This window comes from Gopherus evgoodei, chromosome 9 (assembly GCF_007399415.2).
Source record: "Gopherus evgoodei ecotype Sinaloan lineage chromosome 9, rGopEvg1_v1.p, whole genome shotgun sequence".
NCBI lineage: Eukaryota > Metazoa > Chordata > Testudines > Testudinidae > Gopherus > Gopherus evgoodei.
In genome coordinates, this window is record NC_044330.1 from 34,194,149 (window position 1) to 34,209,400 (window position 15,252).

Here is a 15,252-nt window from a genome sequence, read left to right on the forward strand (position 1 = left end):
ATTTGTTACTATATTTCACATAGGAATATATTATTTAAACAATATAGCAAAAGGATTCAACAGTAAAGTAGAAGTACTCTTGAAACTTCTAAATTTAAGAGGTATTTGGTAGTGTCTGGCTCATCTGGATTTAGAAATAGCATTAAAAGCTTATGATATCAACAAAATATTTTCACTTTCAACAATTTAATCAGATGGTAGTTTAGTTAACAAACTACTAAACCGCTCTCTTCAATTTTAGGTCCCATAGCTTCCACACTTCAATGCTAAATAGTAAAAGGGAAAAAAATCATATAAGTTATCTTGTACTCCTACACATTTCTTTGGTAGCTGTGAGGCTCCTAATTGGAGTGTGAGGTGGCTGGAGAGAGAGAGGGCATTGTGCGCTTAAAGCAGGGTTGGATGAGGGGCAATGACTTTATGTAGTCAGTGTGGTGAGTACCCTTTCTAGACTGGCTCATGGGAGTATTTGGTACATAGAAACTTGGTAACTTTCCGTGTATGGGTTGCATTGCAGAGGACTAGGAAGATACTTTGAATAAGGTAAGCACACCCCACCCCCAATACCCAGTCATAAATACATACACTTTGACAGGCCACTGCAGGAGTCTTCCTGGGTTCTAACATGTAGCAAGGTACACACAGACATGTCTGTGTAAATGGATAGCTTTTCATTTACATATTAGTACCCAGGAAGACTGCTGTGGTGCTCTATCAAGGTATGTATATGTATATGGGGTTTGCTTACCCTTTTTCATCTGGGGTGTGGCTGTGCCTCCCTCTCCATGCAACACGTGACTCAAAAGCAAAATGTCTCCTTTTGAGGTTTACTATTCTAATGCTTGTTATACGCACTTTGACTTCCATAGATTCCTCAGTAGTCTACTAATACATCTTCTTCCCATATATGAATGGTAACAGTCCTTCCATCCCTCAGTTGCAAGGGTTCTCTACAGCCTTTTGACTAGGATCTGTGAACAGTCCTTCCAGAAGTCCTTGATAGTTGCTTGCAATCTTAGGCCTTATTACACAGGCACACTCAAGTCTCTCTTGCTCTCCTGGAAGAGCCTAGTGACCACAATTGTTCTCCTTCAGGACTCCCAGTAGTACACTCCATGCTGTCCTCCAAATCTACAGTAGCAATTCCTATAAGCTATAAAAGTCAAGCCCTCAGTGTATCAGCAGGTGATCCTTGTGGACTTAAAGTCCCATATTCCTTGGCATTAAATGGATTGTGGACCTATAACAGGTGTTAAGCTGCACCATGCTCTGTTATAGCGTGACTGCCATCTGCTATGATAGCACATGGGAATTCCAGTAAAACTGGGTCTTATTGCACTAGGCATTGTATAGACAAGTAACAAAGGCTATCCTTGCCCTAGAGAACTTTACAGTCTGGGTATCAAGACAGGCTGCAACAAGTGGACACATGAGTGGAAGTTGGATCAAGATGGATACGGTACCAATAAAATTATTTTAGAATGAAAGTAGAAGTCTCAGCTGCTTGTTCTCTTAACCAGAGCCAGAGAGGACTTCTCATACTGCTCACAAGAGGCAGAGTTCACAGAACTTTAAAAGTGGACAAGCTAGCAGCTTTATGAATTTTGATGGCATCTTTCCTATGCATGTAGGTGACATGGGAGAAAACAAAAGTGCTTGAGAGAGAATTTTCTGTCATAAGCTTCTATTTCAGGTGTTTATCAGAGACTTAGTCACTCCTTAAATAATCTATTTTTAAAGACATGGTCCAGAAGCAAAGTGTGTGTAGAAATCTGAATCATGAAGATAAAAGGGCTGTGCATGCATGTGTGTGCATACAGAGAACAAAAAGTGGTATTTCTAAAAACCATGAACATTCTTTATATTGACTACATTGCATGGTCAGTGGGCTTTGTACATTTGGGTGAGGGGGGGACGGGACATGACATCTAAAGCCAATAACCTGTAATGTGCAATAGCAATCAAAAGCAGCTTCAGCCATATGAGCAGAAATATGTTTACTGTGTATTTTACAGTTCTGTAGCATTCTCTGCTGTAGACAGTGTATTTCTCCATTTAAATTGGTTTTTGGACTCCTGTAACAGTTTTCATTAAATGCTATAGTAGCTGTTGTGACTGCTTCAAAAAGATCCAGTATCTTGAGTCAAACTGAACTAAAATAACTGGTTTTCAAAAACTTGTAGAATGTAAGAAAAATAATATCCTTGTGGTAACTTGTACCAAATTAGCAAATGAGTAATCAGTTCTGATTTTTTTTCTTTATAGATAACATTGCTGCAGATGGAGCACAACTTTGATATTGTGAGTGACATAAGATATGAGCTATTTTTTTTCCTGCAAACTTAAGTTTTTTCCATTGTCTAATTTTTTTCTTTTTTTAATAGATGAACCATGCCTGTCGAGCCTTAACCTACATGATGGAAGCACTTCCCAGATCATCTGCTGTAGTGGTAGATGCAATTCCTGTCTTTTTGGAAAAGGTAGCAATAGTCATGTCCCTAAATAATTAAAATTAGTACACAAAACTTAAGGACAAGTGCTTACCTCTGAGTAATCCCCATAACTCTCCATCCACCCAAAAAAGTGTATTCTTCTTACTATAACATCATAATTAATCTAAAATGCATCAGAAGAAAGAAACTAGTCTTAAGTGTTGTAAATCAGTGCCTGGTTTATGGGAAACTCAAAATTACATTTCCAACTGACACAAGGAAATATCGATATTTTTTAATTTGAATTCTGATTAAATCAGTTCACCATGACCTCCTTTTATGCTTAGACGTGAGCAAGCAGGTGTACAGTAAGATATCTTCTAGAGAGCTCCTTGATTTACAGGTCTGTCTTGTAGGTTTGCTAACTGAATGGAAAAGGGTGGTGGCTCAATCTTGGTTTTTGGGTTTCAGAAAGACTCTTAGTTTTGGACTACAGCCTGCTGGTGGCTTTTGTTTTATGGGTGTGGCTAGAAGTTTGGATGGCTTCATTTCAAACACATGCAAGCAACTTGCTAGTAATTGGTCACCTACTGTGCTTCTAGCAAAAGGCATGCAGAGAGGGAAGTTAAGTTGTACTTGAGAAGCCTACATTAACTTACTCCTGGGAAATTCTGCAGGACTGCTTGTCCACAGAACCTCCCCCCAACAGAATGCCCGTGCTTCACTGCAAAAGGAAGCTGTGTGGGGTGAGAGAGGGAGAATAGGACTGTGTGTGCAATTCTGGGGGGGATATCCCCCCCCAAACAGAGGCAAAGCATAGGGAGCACATGGGGATACTTGCCACTGGCGCCCCCCCCCCCCATTTCTGCAAGTGCAGAGCTGCCCAGCTGAAGGAGGCTACATCTCAGTTCCACTGACTGCAGCTGAATGTCGCTTCCTGGATCCTAGCGCCAGTTGTGCTCCCCTTCTTTGTGCTGGGAGCCTTACTACTTTCTGTGCAACACTGAGTGCCTGTGGTGGGGCTGGGTAAGAGGCTGTGGAATGTGGGAGTAAGGGGAGAGGCGTGGGGGATGAGGTGAGGAAGAAAAGAGGATAGAGTAATCGGGGCGGGGAGTGCATGTGGCATCCCCTCAGCAGCAGCTGGGGCTTCCCTGTTAAGCAGGCTCATCAAACCCTCACCCTGACCCTGACAAGCCTGACTCCTGCCCCACTGAGCCCCAGCCAGCGGCACCAGGACACCCCCACCGCCCAACCAGGCTCCCATCTCCCCAGAACCCTCCTCTCACTGAGCCCTGCGCACCCGGACACCCCCACCTTGCTGAGTCCCAACCACCTTCACCTGGATCCCATGCAGAGTCCAATTGCCTCTGCATCTGGAATCCCACAATGAGCTCTTGTGCATCCAGATCTCCCGCTGAGCCACCTGCACCCAGATTGCCCAACACAGAAACTTTTCACCCCCCACTTGGATTCCCTGACACTAAGCCCCTCCACACTTGGATCCTGTTGGGCTGAGCCTACCCACCCCCACCTGGTGTGCCTGGCCAGGCAGGCTGGAAGAATTTTTATAGTAGGGATGCTGAGAGCCATCGAAACAAATTGTAAACCCTGTATATAATGGAAGCACTATAATGTATAGTGCAGCACCCCCTGCACCTCTAGTTCCAGCACCTATGCGCCTGGCTCAGAGGGACAGCCCCAGGGTGATTCAGGGGCAGGACCAGCCCTTGCACTGTGTCAGGGTTGGGTGCAGCCTCACTGGCGAGTCCCTGTACTGGGGGAGGTGGGGGCTTTGGAGTGATTTCCTACCTCAATGCAACTAGTGCCCTGTGCTCCCCACTGCCATGCTGGCTTCACATTTATTTATTGATGAATACATTTTGGGTTGCAGCGTTGTTTGTGTCATGATGACTTTGCACACTTTGGACTCCGTAGCATGCAAGTCTTAAGTGAAACAATAACCTTTGTTGGTTAAAATTAATCACCTTGATGGCTCGATCCATTGGTCCTCATATAGATTGTGCCAACCATAATACGTCTTCTATTCTTCTCTTATCCTGGCCTTCCTTCTCCATGTGGGGCCATGCATTTTTCACGATAAATTTTTCCTATCTCTTTGGAGGTCAGCTGAATGGTTATTTTGGTTTCCGTGGATACCACTCGGTAGTTGCTGCAGTCCATCGATTGTCAGTAAGCCTAGCTATATCCCTGACCCCTTGCATTTTACTGTACCTGCTTTCAACAACATCCTGCACTCCATTCTGCTGTCTGATCACTTCATTGGGCACTCAGTCATGGATTGAAATCTCCAGAATTCTTCTTTCCGTCCTCCTCTCCATGACACAGTTGTTGCTCCTCTATCTTTGTCTGCACCCATGTTTCGCTCACATACAACGTTGCTGGCAGTACTGTTGAAGAGATTGATGCATGTTGCCTTGTTGGTTTTTCCTTGGAGGACATCCTGGATAGAATTGAATGCGTGCGCCAACCAGCTTTCTTTGTTCACAAGAGTTCACCTTCCTGATTGTGACACATGTTAATTTCTTGGCTCAAATAAGCATATAGTTAAAATTCTTCTATTTATTCCTCCCTGACTATTATTTGGGCCTTTCGGCAAGGCATCAGACCACATAAATTTCATTTTAGAGCGGTTCATTTTCAGTCCGAATTGGCTGCTTTTTGTGTCGAGTTCTCGCAGCATTTTCTGTCGTTTGATAGCGTTTTCAGCAATCAACATGATATCATCCGTAGTGTAGTCAGTTTCCTTCGTTTAGTAGTTCGATGTAGTTGTGTCAATGCCCTGCTCTGCAAGGTCTTTCAGCATGGCACTGATCGCTAGGCTGTCAAACCCTTTCTCGTAGTCTTGAGCGCTCCAGTCGCTGGTTTATAGTGAAGATGTGGTTCATTCTGCTGAAATTCCTTCGAAAACCTGCCTGCTCTTTTGGCTGCTGTCTGTCCAGGCTGAGTCATGTTGTTTGGTTGGTTGGTTGGTTGGTTGGTTGGTTGGTTTTGGGGAACAGTTTGTAGACATGGGAGCAGGCATATTGGACAATAGTTCTTTAGATCTTCATGATTGCCCTTCTTGTAAGCAAAATGTGTTGGACTCCTTCCAACAAAATGGTATTTTCTGTATTTCCAAGTAAGTGCTAAACCTCTGAGCAGGGGTTTCCCAGAGGTATTGGCCTCCAGCTCTGATCATTTTGGTTGTCAGTCAGTTTTTTTCCGGAGCTTTCCTTCCTTCATTTGGTAAACTGCATGTCAAACATTGCTGACTAGGACTCAGTGTGTTCCAAGACCAACACTACAACAGACCAACAAGCACGTACTCCCAGTTAAAATTAATAACTAGAGGAAATAAGGTTGCAAGGCATATGTGTGAGGGTATGCACTTAAGGGTTAGGTTGTTGTTTAGTGGATTTCTTAACAATATTGATTTCATTACAACATCCAACATTTTTCTCCAGTTCTCAAATGCTTTAAAAGCAGTTTTGCCATAGAACAGGTTTTAGAGCCCATTTGCTTTAGGAAAGCCCCTAAAATCCAACCTGAGTTTCTGAAGTCTCTTTGGGGGAAATAAAGTATTATGAAACTAGTTGTGACTTGAGTGTTGTTTCTCTAATTCAATGCGGAAATGTAATTATATCTTCAAATGCTAAATATGTACTCTATTACCTACAATTTGTACTACAAAGAAACACTTCAGTTACATTAGAACAGGCGTCTCAAACACGCGGCCCATGGGTCTCTTCTATGCGACCCACCAAGCTTCCCGTGCCCCCACCCCTCTGCCTACCTCCAGGCCAGGGATGGGCAAACTAGAGCCTATGGGCCGAATCCAGCCTGCGGGATTGCCCCCTGTGGCTCTGTGAGCCCCGCACCTCTCCCTTAAGCGGCTGTCAGCATGTCTCTTTGGGCCAGGGGAGGGGGAGGAGGCAGAGGCCTCCTGCGTTTCCTCGCTTCAAGGTACTACCCCCACAGCTCCCATTGGCCGGGAACAGGGAACCATGACCAATGGGAGCTTCGTGGGAGGTACCTGGAGGAGGAGCAGCAGCAGAGCCCTATCTCCACTCCTGCTCCCCCAGGGGCTGTGGTTCCGGACACTTCCTGGCTCTGTGTGGGGCCAGGAGCCTGCCCTAGCCCTGATGTGTGCTGCTGCCACCCCGGAGCCGCTCTAGGTAAGCGGCACTGGGCCAGAGCTTGCACCCCTCCTGCACCCCAACTCCCTGCCCTGAGCCCCCTGCCACACCCTGGTGACCGGGAAGGGGCAGCGTTGGGGTGGGAACTTTGGGGAAGGGGGTGGAAAGGGGCAGGGAAGGGGTGGGAAGAAGCGGGGCAAGGTTGGGGCCTCATGGAAGGGGTGGAGTGGGGGCGGGGCCGGAGGTAGTGAGGGTGAGAGTGTCAGTGATGCGGCCCTCAGGCCAATGCACTAGACCTCATGTGGCCCTTGTGGTCATTTGAGTTTGAGACCCCTGCATTAGAAGTACGTTTTTTGGTTAAGATAATATTTCCTAAAGAATCCAATGTGTAAGGTAGAGTGTTAACTCAAACTCAGCTTTTATCTTATTTTGCAGTGGAAAGTCATTAAAACATAAATTTTCTACTTTATGAAACTAGTATGTTTAATAGGGTGGGAAGTATTAATAATGTAGATCAGAATTTTTATTCTTGTCAAGTCAGTTTTTAGAGACTGATATTTGTAAATGGTAACTCATTTAATTACTTTCTTTTTTTCTAGCTGCAAGTTATTCAGTGTATTGATGTGGCAGAACAGGCACTGACTGCCCTGGAGATGTTATCACGCAGACATAGTAAAGCTATTCTGCAGGCAGTAAGTATTTTTCACTAATAGAAAGAAAAAGGATACTTGCTTGAAGTTTGTTTCCTCTTTTGATGGCTCCTAGACCACAAACTGGGTGGTGCACAAGTTCTTCCCAAAGAGTAATTAAAGCCCAGAAATTTCTGTCACTGTATTGCCACTGACAGAGAATACTTCTCTTTAACAGCTTTCTGTATTATAGGGTGGGTTGGCAGACTGTCTGCTGTATCTGGAGTTCTTCAGCATAAATGCCCAGAGGAATGCACTAGCTATTGCTGCCAACTGCTGCCAGAGCATCACACCTGATGAGTTTCACTTTGTTGCAGATTCTCTGCCACTGCTTACACAAAGGCTAACCCATCAGGTAAGAAGCCATTGTAAAAGATTGACTAGTCATTTTGACATGCTATGGAGGCATGAAGCTGTCTGTAGCCCTTAGTCTAAATTTTATACTTGTAATGTTTGGGGGCTCTTTCATCGTGTTGGCAAAGAACAAGAAGCAACTGACAAAATGCTATTTAAAATGACAAGAAGGGTGGAAGCAGGAAAACAAAACAAAAAACACCATGGAAGATTTTAGACCGATGTATTGCAAACTCTTATGGCTTCGTAGTTATGTAAACTGCCAGCAGAATCAATAAAATATTAGTATTTAATTATGATACATTGTCTTAAATCAGACTTAATATATCCTGTCAATGGAGATGGGGAAAACTTGTTTAGGCAGTCATCCACTGCAGACAGGCACTTTCAGACAACAACGTTCCAGAAGTTGCAACTTGCTACTTTTTCCAACCACATACGAAGTAGGATCCTAAAAGGAAATATGAAGCTGCACAATGGATAATCTGTTTTGTGGGCAGTGGACTGAATTTTAAAAGTTCAGTTAGTTTCTTCAGAATTTGAGATCCATGGTAAAAATTGGCGAATAGCTTTTACAAAGCTACATATTCAGATTAATACATATCTTATCTAGCTATAAACTTGATTTCAGAAGCTTTTGTCTTTGAATGATTGCCCAATCAAATTTCATTTTTGATGTGCATACACGTAAAATCAGATTCTTTTGAACAGCAGTGTCTCTTGGGCCCATTTCTGCCCCTTGACTGCCCTATCTCTCTCTCTAGCTGAGGACATAAAGGGCAGGGCACCTGTAACCCATACTCAGTTCCTTCTTACCACCCATGGCTGCAAGAAAGAATTCTTTATAGTCTAGTGTTCCTTGCTCTTGTGTACATTTTAGCACACTTCCCCCCCACACACACTTTTAGGACATTTAATTAAGATTTTCTTTGGCAGATGGCTTTAGAAGTTTCAGGATAGAGTAATGTTTCTCCTCTACAAGGATCTATTCCCTTTCTTAATTTATTCTCCCTTGTTTCAGGTATTTTTCTATAGTGGTAAAATTATCAAACGCTGACCTTCCAGGTGGACCTTCCTGTTAAATTGTGGCCAAGACAAGTCCACCTTGGCAGGTTGTAGCTCATTCCGCTAGGGTTCAGGCAGCCTCTGTGGTCTGCTTGGGTAACCTATCAGAGAGATGAAGAGCACCAGTGTGGAGCTTTAGGCACTGATTGACAGGTGTAAGCTTCTGGGTTGCATCATAGTTTTGGTAGGCTTCCACTTATCCATGTCCTAGCTCCAGGGCAACTGCTTGTTAATCACCAAGTGTATAATCTGTGTTGATAATCACCTGAAGAGAGAACAATCTACAGTTGACAGAAACTAAGGTTCTTTCAGATGTTGCATTCACACAGATTTCATGACCCGCTCTCCATCCCTACAGATAGGAGTCCTCCTTCAGTGGGATTTTTATGATCTAAGGAACTTGGTGTAGGTTGTGGCCACTCTCCCCTTTAAGCCCTCTAGCTACAGGGAGCAAGAGGCTGCTCAGGGCACAGGCATGGCCCCGGCAGATAGTGCTGTTCAAAAGAATCTGATCTTATGCTCATGAGGCGCACGCCCTGTGAGTGGAATCTGTATAAAAAAAATCTTGAACCACAGTTTTGCTGTAAGTTAGTAACATTCTTTCCAGTTGCTCTGACCTTGATCTCTCTAGGTTTGGCAGCATGTTACTTCTACTGATTACTTTCTTAATGAGGAGGATCAGCGTGAGTTAGTGTCCCTTTTTTAAAAAAAAAAAAATTAAGTCTTGTAGCATTGAGGATTATAAGTGTGTAATGATGTGTGAATATAGTCAGTACTAAAACTTTATGGGGTAATGGAATAATGTATGTATTGTCAAGAGGCATCTATAATTGGCAAAACCAATAATAACTCATGTCCTAATATTGTGCATATTAATGTTAACCTTAAATTACTAATTTTGTACATATTGTAAGTATATGCCAGGTTATTTTTAAGATAGAAAAACTGGGGATGAGTTGCATGTAGGTGAGTGAGCAAAGAGGACTACCCACACAAAAACCAGACATTTGATTTGGCATAATTTCAGCAATTTGGCGGAAGGCAATTGGAGAAGCTATATATAGGAGCAACTTTGAAGCAAAACTACAGAAACACTAGAAAACTGTTAAATTTTGGGAGAAGTGACTACTTTTTTTCCTGGGAAGCAGGATTGACCTCACACTGTTAGACATCTGTCTTCTGTGGCATCTGTATATCTTCGCTGCTTAAATTTTTTTAACTTTTTTTAGCATTAAGGCTATTCTAGGTTTTCCACTTTTTTTGAGAAATTGTGTGACTATATTAAACTTTGTATTTTGGAATCTAAAATGGAGTAACTCTCTTGGGTTCAATTGATAGTCTTACAGGGTGACCCATACCAAGAAATCTGTTTGGGGAAGATGTTCTTGGGATAAAGAGTTTGAGCGTTAGTTTATCACTTCTAGATTGGAAGCTACTACAAGTAGGGTTTCAGTGATGGACTTTCTAGGAGGAAGGGGACTTTGTGCAGAATCGTATCCAATACAAGTTCTAGAATATCTTTCAATGTGGTGGGGTTTTTTTTGTTGTGTGTTTTTTTTGTTTTTGTTTTTTTTTTGTTTTTATTAGGACAAAAAGTCAGTAGAAAGCACTTGTCTCTGTTTTGCACGGCTAGTGGACAACTTCCAACATGAGGAGGTAAGTAGCTTCTCTTTTGCACTTTTTAAAAAAAATGTTTTTAATCAGAATAGAATTTTCTAAATACTCTGCTTTTCCTTTTTGTTTTCTTTAAGAATTTGCTTCAGCAGGTTGCCTCTAAGGATTTGCTCACAAATATTCAGCAACTCTTGGTAGTGACTCCTCCCATCCTGAGCTCAGGAATGTTCATCATGGTGGTGCGCATGTTTTCCTTAATGTGCTCCAATTGTCCTACGCTAGCAGTTCAACTTATGAAGCAAAGTAAGTGCATATATTCTTCCTGTACTTCCACATCCTTTTTTTTGGCATGGTAGTTTTATTAGAATGGGAACCGTAGTGTCCACAAATGTTGTTAAACACTCCATAATCTATAATATACCACACTTGCCTATAGAAATATGTGGAATAAGGGAAAAGCAATAGTGACACAATATTTTGACTGGGATACAAAGTTTGGCTTGCAGTGTAATTAGATGGAGAATTCAATTCTTTTTATCTTCTACTTTCAACTGTCACTGGAGGTTTAAACTAGTTTTGAGTCAATACTATTACTTAAACTAATTCCCTCAAAACATTACTACAAGTAATTGTTCCAATTACGTTTATTGGGTGGGAAAGTTTCCATTAAATAAGCACTGTTCTTAAGAAATGCTGTGAAAGAACATCAGTGTCATTGTGCTGTTGTCTGCAGTTCTGGCTTAGAACATTCTTTCCCCTGTGCTGATTGGCTTTTATTCTAACTTCCCCCTCCCCTTTCTAACCTCAGCCTCAGTATTCTGCATTTCCCCTCCTTCCTTCTCTATCCCTATCCCCATCTCCTCCTTATCAGTCTTCCCTCTCTTACATTCTTTCTGTTTAGCTAAACCCCCAGTAACTTTCTTTTTTTAAAGACACTTGCGACCCATCACTGTATGTTCTATCCCTTTTCCCTACCCTTTTGTCTTCTACTTAGACTGTAAGCTCTTTAGGGTGGGAACTGTCTATTCTGTGCAGTGTCGGGCACATTAGGGCACTATCCTCTGACCTTGGGACAATACTGTACAATAAAACAATTGTTTTAAAGATATTGCAGAAACACTTCACTTCCTTCTTTGTGGAGCCTCAAATGGGAGTTGTCAAGAGCAAATTGATCTTGTTCCACGAAGTCCTCAAGAACTTTATGAGCTTACTTCTCTTATATGGTAAGTCTATTACACAATCCTATTTTTCAAGTTTGATTGAGATACTAATTTCATGATTACTGAAATGAAGGCTAATAGTTTTCAAACTACTAATACTGGTACATAAAAAAAATCAGTGTTACCAAAAGTTGATTTGATGATCTTTTCAGTGAACTGATGCCTTGCCTGCCTAAAGAAGGAATCTTTGCTGTTGATACTATGCTAAAGAAAGGAAATGCACAAAACACAGATGGGGCAATTTGGCAGTGGCGAGATGACAGGGGTCTCTGGCATCCCTACAACAGGATTGATAGCCGGATAATTGAGGTAGTATTTCAAGCATACATTTTAAGTATATCCGTTGGTGTACAGGTTTGACTGCTGCTTCATTTCTCCATCCTTGCTGGAAAACTGTACCCTGGCTACTATAAGTGCTAACTTTTATCACAGCTTAATACTTGAAATGTGAAACTAAATGCTTGATTATGCAGTGTTTCTGTATTCCTTCAAAACTGGGTGAATTATTAAACATCTAGTCAGCTACTTGTATAATACGTTTATCAGAACCTTGCATTTTTGCACTTCTGATTTAAGAGCAATCTCTCTGGGAATCTCTTAATCTTGCTGTCCACAGAGCAGTCAGAGTACTCTGAATTTTCACTTCGGCAGAACCTAAAGGCCTCAGCTGAGACCCTTATTTTGTACTGAGAGCTATTTAGTAACCAAAGGTGGTACAGACAGTGCCTTTTAGGATTTTGAGGTGAGGCATCCAAGCTCTTAACTTTCATTTGCCTTGAGATACGAAATCCTGAGGTTGGGATACAAATGAATTTTATCCAGAATGCACAAGGACATGATTAAATCATTGGAGAGTCTCGGAAGGTATCTGTCTCATCCCAACTGCTAACTAGTGTTTATGGGAGTCATAGTTCCTTTATGGAGCAAGGCCAAGTAGGATGATTCAACTCTCATTTTTAAACGTCAAACAGTTTTCTGAAAGTTTTTTCTAACATACTTATGTATCTGTCAGACAATTTCTAAGCAAGATATCATTCAGCACACTGTAAAATGGGACATAGCACTCTGTTTTGTTTTCCATCCCTTGTGGGACATGAGGTTATTTTTTAAAATGACCTCCTTACCGGTCAGTGTTTTTATTTTTAAATTGCTTCATTTTGTGTTTGTTCATTCTCAGGCAGCTCATCAGGTTGGGGAGGATGAGATAAGTCTGTCTACCCTGGGGCGTGTTTATACTATTGACTTCAATTCTATGCAGCAAATCAATGAAGACACTGGAACAGCACGTGCCATTCAGAGAAAACCTAACCCGTTAGCCAATAGTAATACCAGTAAGTACTGCTTTTTAATTATCCTGCATCTGTCTGTCTGTCTCTTATTTATACTGTATTGCTCAATGTGCTGTCTGTTTCTCAGCTGATCAGAATGGTATGTTTTTGAATTTGTGACTTCAAACTTTATTTTGATTTACTTGAGTCAAGGCTACGTTTAAGCTGGAGGTGAATTATTGACTAAAATGTCTTAACAAATCACACTATTAATTCCATGAACTGGAAGTAGTTCCAGAAATTTTTTTTATCAGCTGCTGTGTGTAAATTGGCAAACTTGAGGCTGGAATAGATTGTCCCCTGCCACTTTCTGAAGTATATACCATTTTCTTAAGGCGGGTAGTCTTAGATAAGGATAGTAAACTTTCTTTAAATGTCTAAATTCTGAAGACTTACTTTGCTTTACTCCTTTACTTCAAAAATTTATTGTAAGAAAAAAATATTGATGTAAACTCCCAACACTATCTTTCAAGAGTAGAATACTATGCTGGATACCTTCTTATAAATGTGTTAGATCCACCAGAAGTGTCATGTATCTGTTAAAACAACTTCATTCTCTTGTTCTGAATTTAAATAGAGATTAAATTTACCACTTCAGTTTAAAAAACCAGAGGCAAATGCCAGAGTGAAAGTAAAGTGAACTGCACAGTGATTCAGGTTGTCCAATTTGTGTTCTTTTCTAGGTGGACATTCAGAATTAAAGAAGGATGATGCTCGAGCACAGCTAATGAAAGAGGACCCAGAATTGGCTAAATCCTTTATTAAAACATTGTTTGGTGTTCTTTATGAAGTGTACAGCTCTTCCGCTGGACCTGCTGTTAGACACAAGTGCCTTAGAGCAATTCTTAGGATAATTTATTTTGCTGATGCTGAACTTCTGAAGGATGTACTGAGAAATCATGCCGTTTCAAGGTGGGTTTCTCTGTGCTTGTGAACGAACATTTTTAAAAAGCGCTTGGGCGTTAACCTTATTTCTCAAAAGTGCTGAGATGAGAAGAAAGCAGTTCATATTGACCTGTGGGTGGTCAGCACTTCTGAAAATCAAACGGTGTCTGAATATGCTTTTAAGAGCCAAACTGTAAACATATTCTTTTTTTTAAAACATCTTAACCAAAGAATCACTTTGGATAGATTATAGTTACACTGCCTGTAATAGTCAAATAGTGATGTCAAGCATTTCCTCAGTTTCTAAAACTAAAATATTGTGCCAACTTACCTACAAATTTAGGGACAGATTAACTCTAGTAACTCTAGTCTGATGGTGCAGACTGTAAAAGAGGACCCTTATAGCAGAAGATGTATAAGATGAGTTGGTGGTAGCACAAAGCAGCCCCGACTTGGTACCCTAGGAATGGGTTTAGGGACCAGAGTAGCCTAATATGTAAGGAGGCAATGCACTGAATTAGCAGCTCTTCATGGAAATTAAACTTCTTCAGGGACCACTTCCTGCCTGTGGGATGAATCTTTTATCTAATTCCCGCCACCGCCAACATGCATGCGTTTGTGCACATGCTTGACTAAGCATAGGGATATAGCTGGTTAAGGGAACTGTAAGTTACACCACACTTGCCACCAGCTTTTTTTAATATTTGTATGTAAAAATAAAAGTTGTGATACAGGGGTTTGCATTTGACTTGGCTACTCTTTGTATTTTTAGAGGATCTAACTTAATAAATAAGGTTTATTTTAAAAAGATTTGAGAAATCAAGCTTTTTTTAAAGCAGACATTTTCTTTTTTAGTCATATTGCCTCCATGCTGTCAAGTCAAGACCTTAAGATAGTAGTTGGAGCCCTTCAGATGGCAGAGATCTTAATGCAAAAATTACCTGACATTTTTAGTGTTTACTTCAGAAGGGAAGGTAAATGTACTTCTTTTTCATTTACTCTTAATCTGAGGTAATAAGCAAAATTCTAATGCATGTTTACTTAGACATGAATTGAGAGCTTACACAATTAAACTGTAAATTAGACCTCTACCATGTGCAAGAAATGGCGGTTACTATAAAAATATTATAAGGAGAAATCCATGCAAATTTTTCCTTAGCCATATGACTGGGAATAAGGTAATCAACCTTTTCTTGGCATTTAAATGCTTGTTTTTCTGAAAGCTTTTCAAATTAGTTTTAGAGACTTATTTAAAAATAAGTCCGCTTGCTTCAAACTTTTTAAGAATACTTGCTGAAATTATATTGCCTATGCTTGATTTGGTTATACCAAGTAGTCATATTTTTAAAAAGTCTGGATTTCCTGCCAATCGACTAATGTTCTCTGCCATTCCTATGACATTTTGACACTGATTTTCTTTTTGGATATCCTGACTAGTACAATAACCATATACTTTCTATGACGTTTAAGGGATACTTTCAAAATACTGTTGAATAGTCATTAGAGGAGGGGGTACAAATCAATATTTG

The 15,252-nt window shown here is 41.0% G+C and overlaps 1 protein-coding gene across 7 annotated transcripts in view; it reads left to right on the plus strand.

The window, feature by feature from the left end:
- Positions 1-15,252, plus strand: part of TRIP12 (thyroid hormone receptor interactor 12) — a 177,497-nt gene that overhangs the window by 98,960 nt on the left and 63,285 nt on the right. For all 7 annotated transcript variants that reach the window (XM_030575536.1, XM_030575537.1, XM_030575535.1 and 4 more), the window contains 11 exons: positions 2,266-2,301; positions 2,385-2,480; positions 7,168-7,260; positions 7,451-7,612; positions 10,264-10,332; positions 10,428-10,593; positions 11,396-11,513; positions 11,663-11,819; positions 12,688-12,841; positions 13,522-13,750; positions 14,579-14,697. In XM_030575536.1, the coding sequence (XP_030431396.1) occupies positions 2,266-2,301; positions 2,385-2,480; positions 7,168-7,260; positions 7,451-7,612; positions 10,264-10,332; positions 10,428-10,593; positions 11,396-11,513; positions 11,663-11,819; positions 12,688-12,841; positions 13,522-13,750; positions 14,579-14,697 (1,399 nt within the window). The remainder of the gene's footprint in view (positions 1-2,265; positions 2,302-2,384; positions 2,481-7,167; positions 7,261-7,450; positions 7,613-10,263; positions 10,333-10,427; positions 10,594-11,395; positions 11,514-11,662; positions 11,820-12,687; positions 12,842-13,521; positions 13,751-14,578; positions 14,698-15,252) is intronic.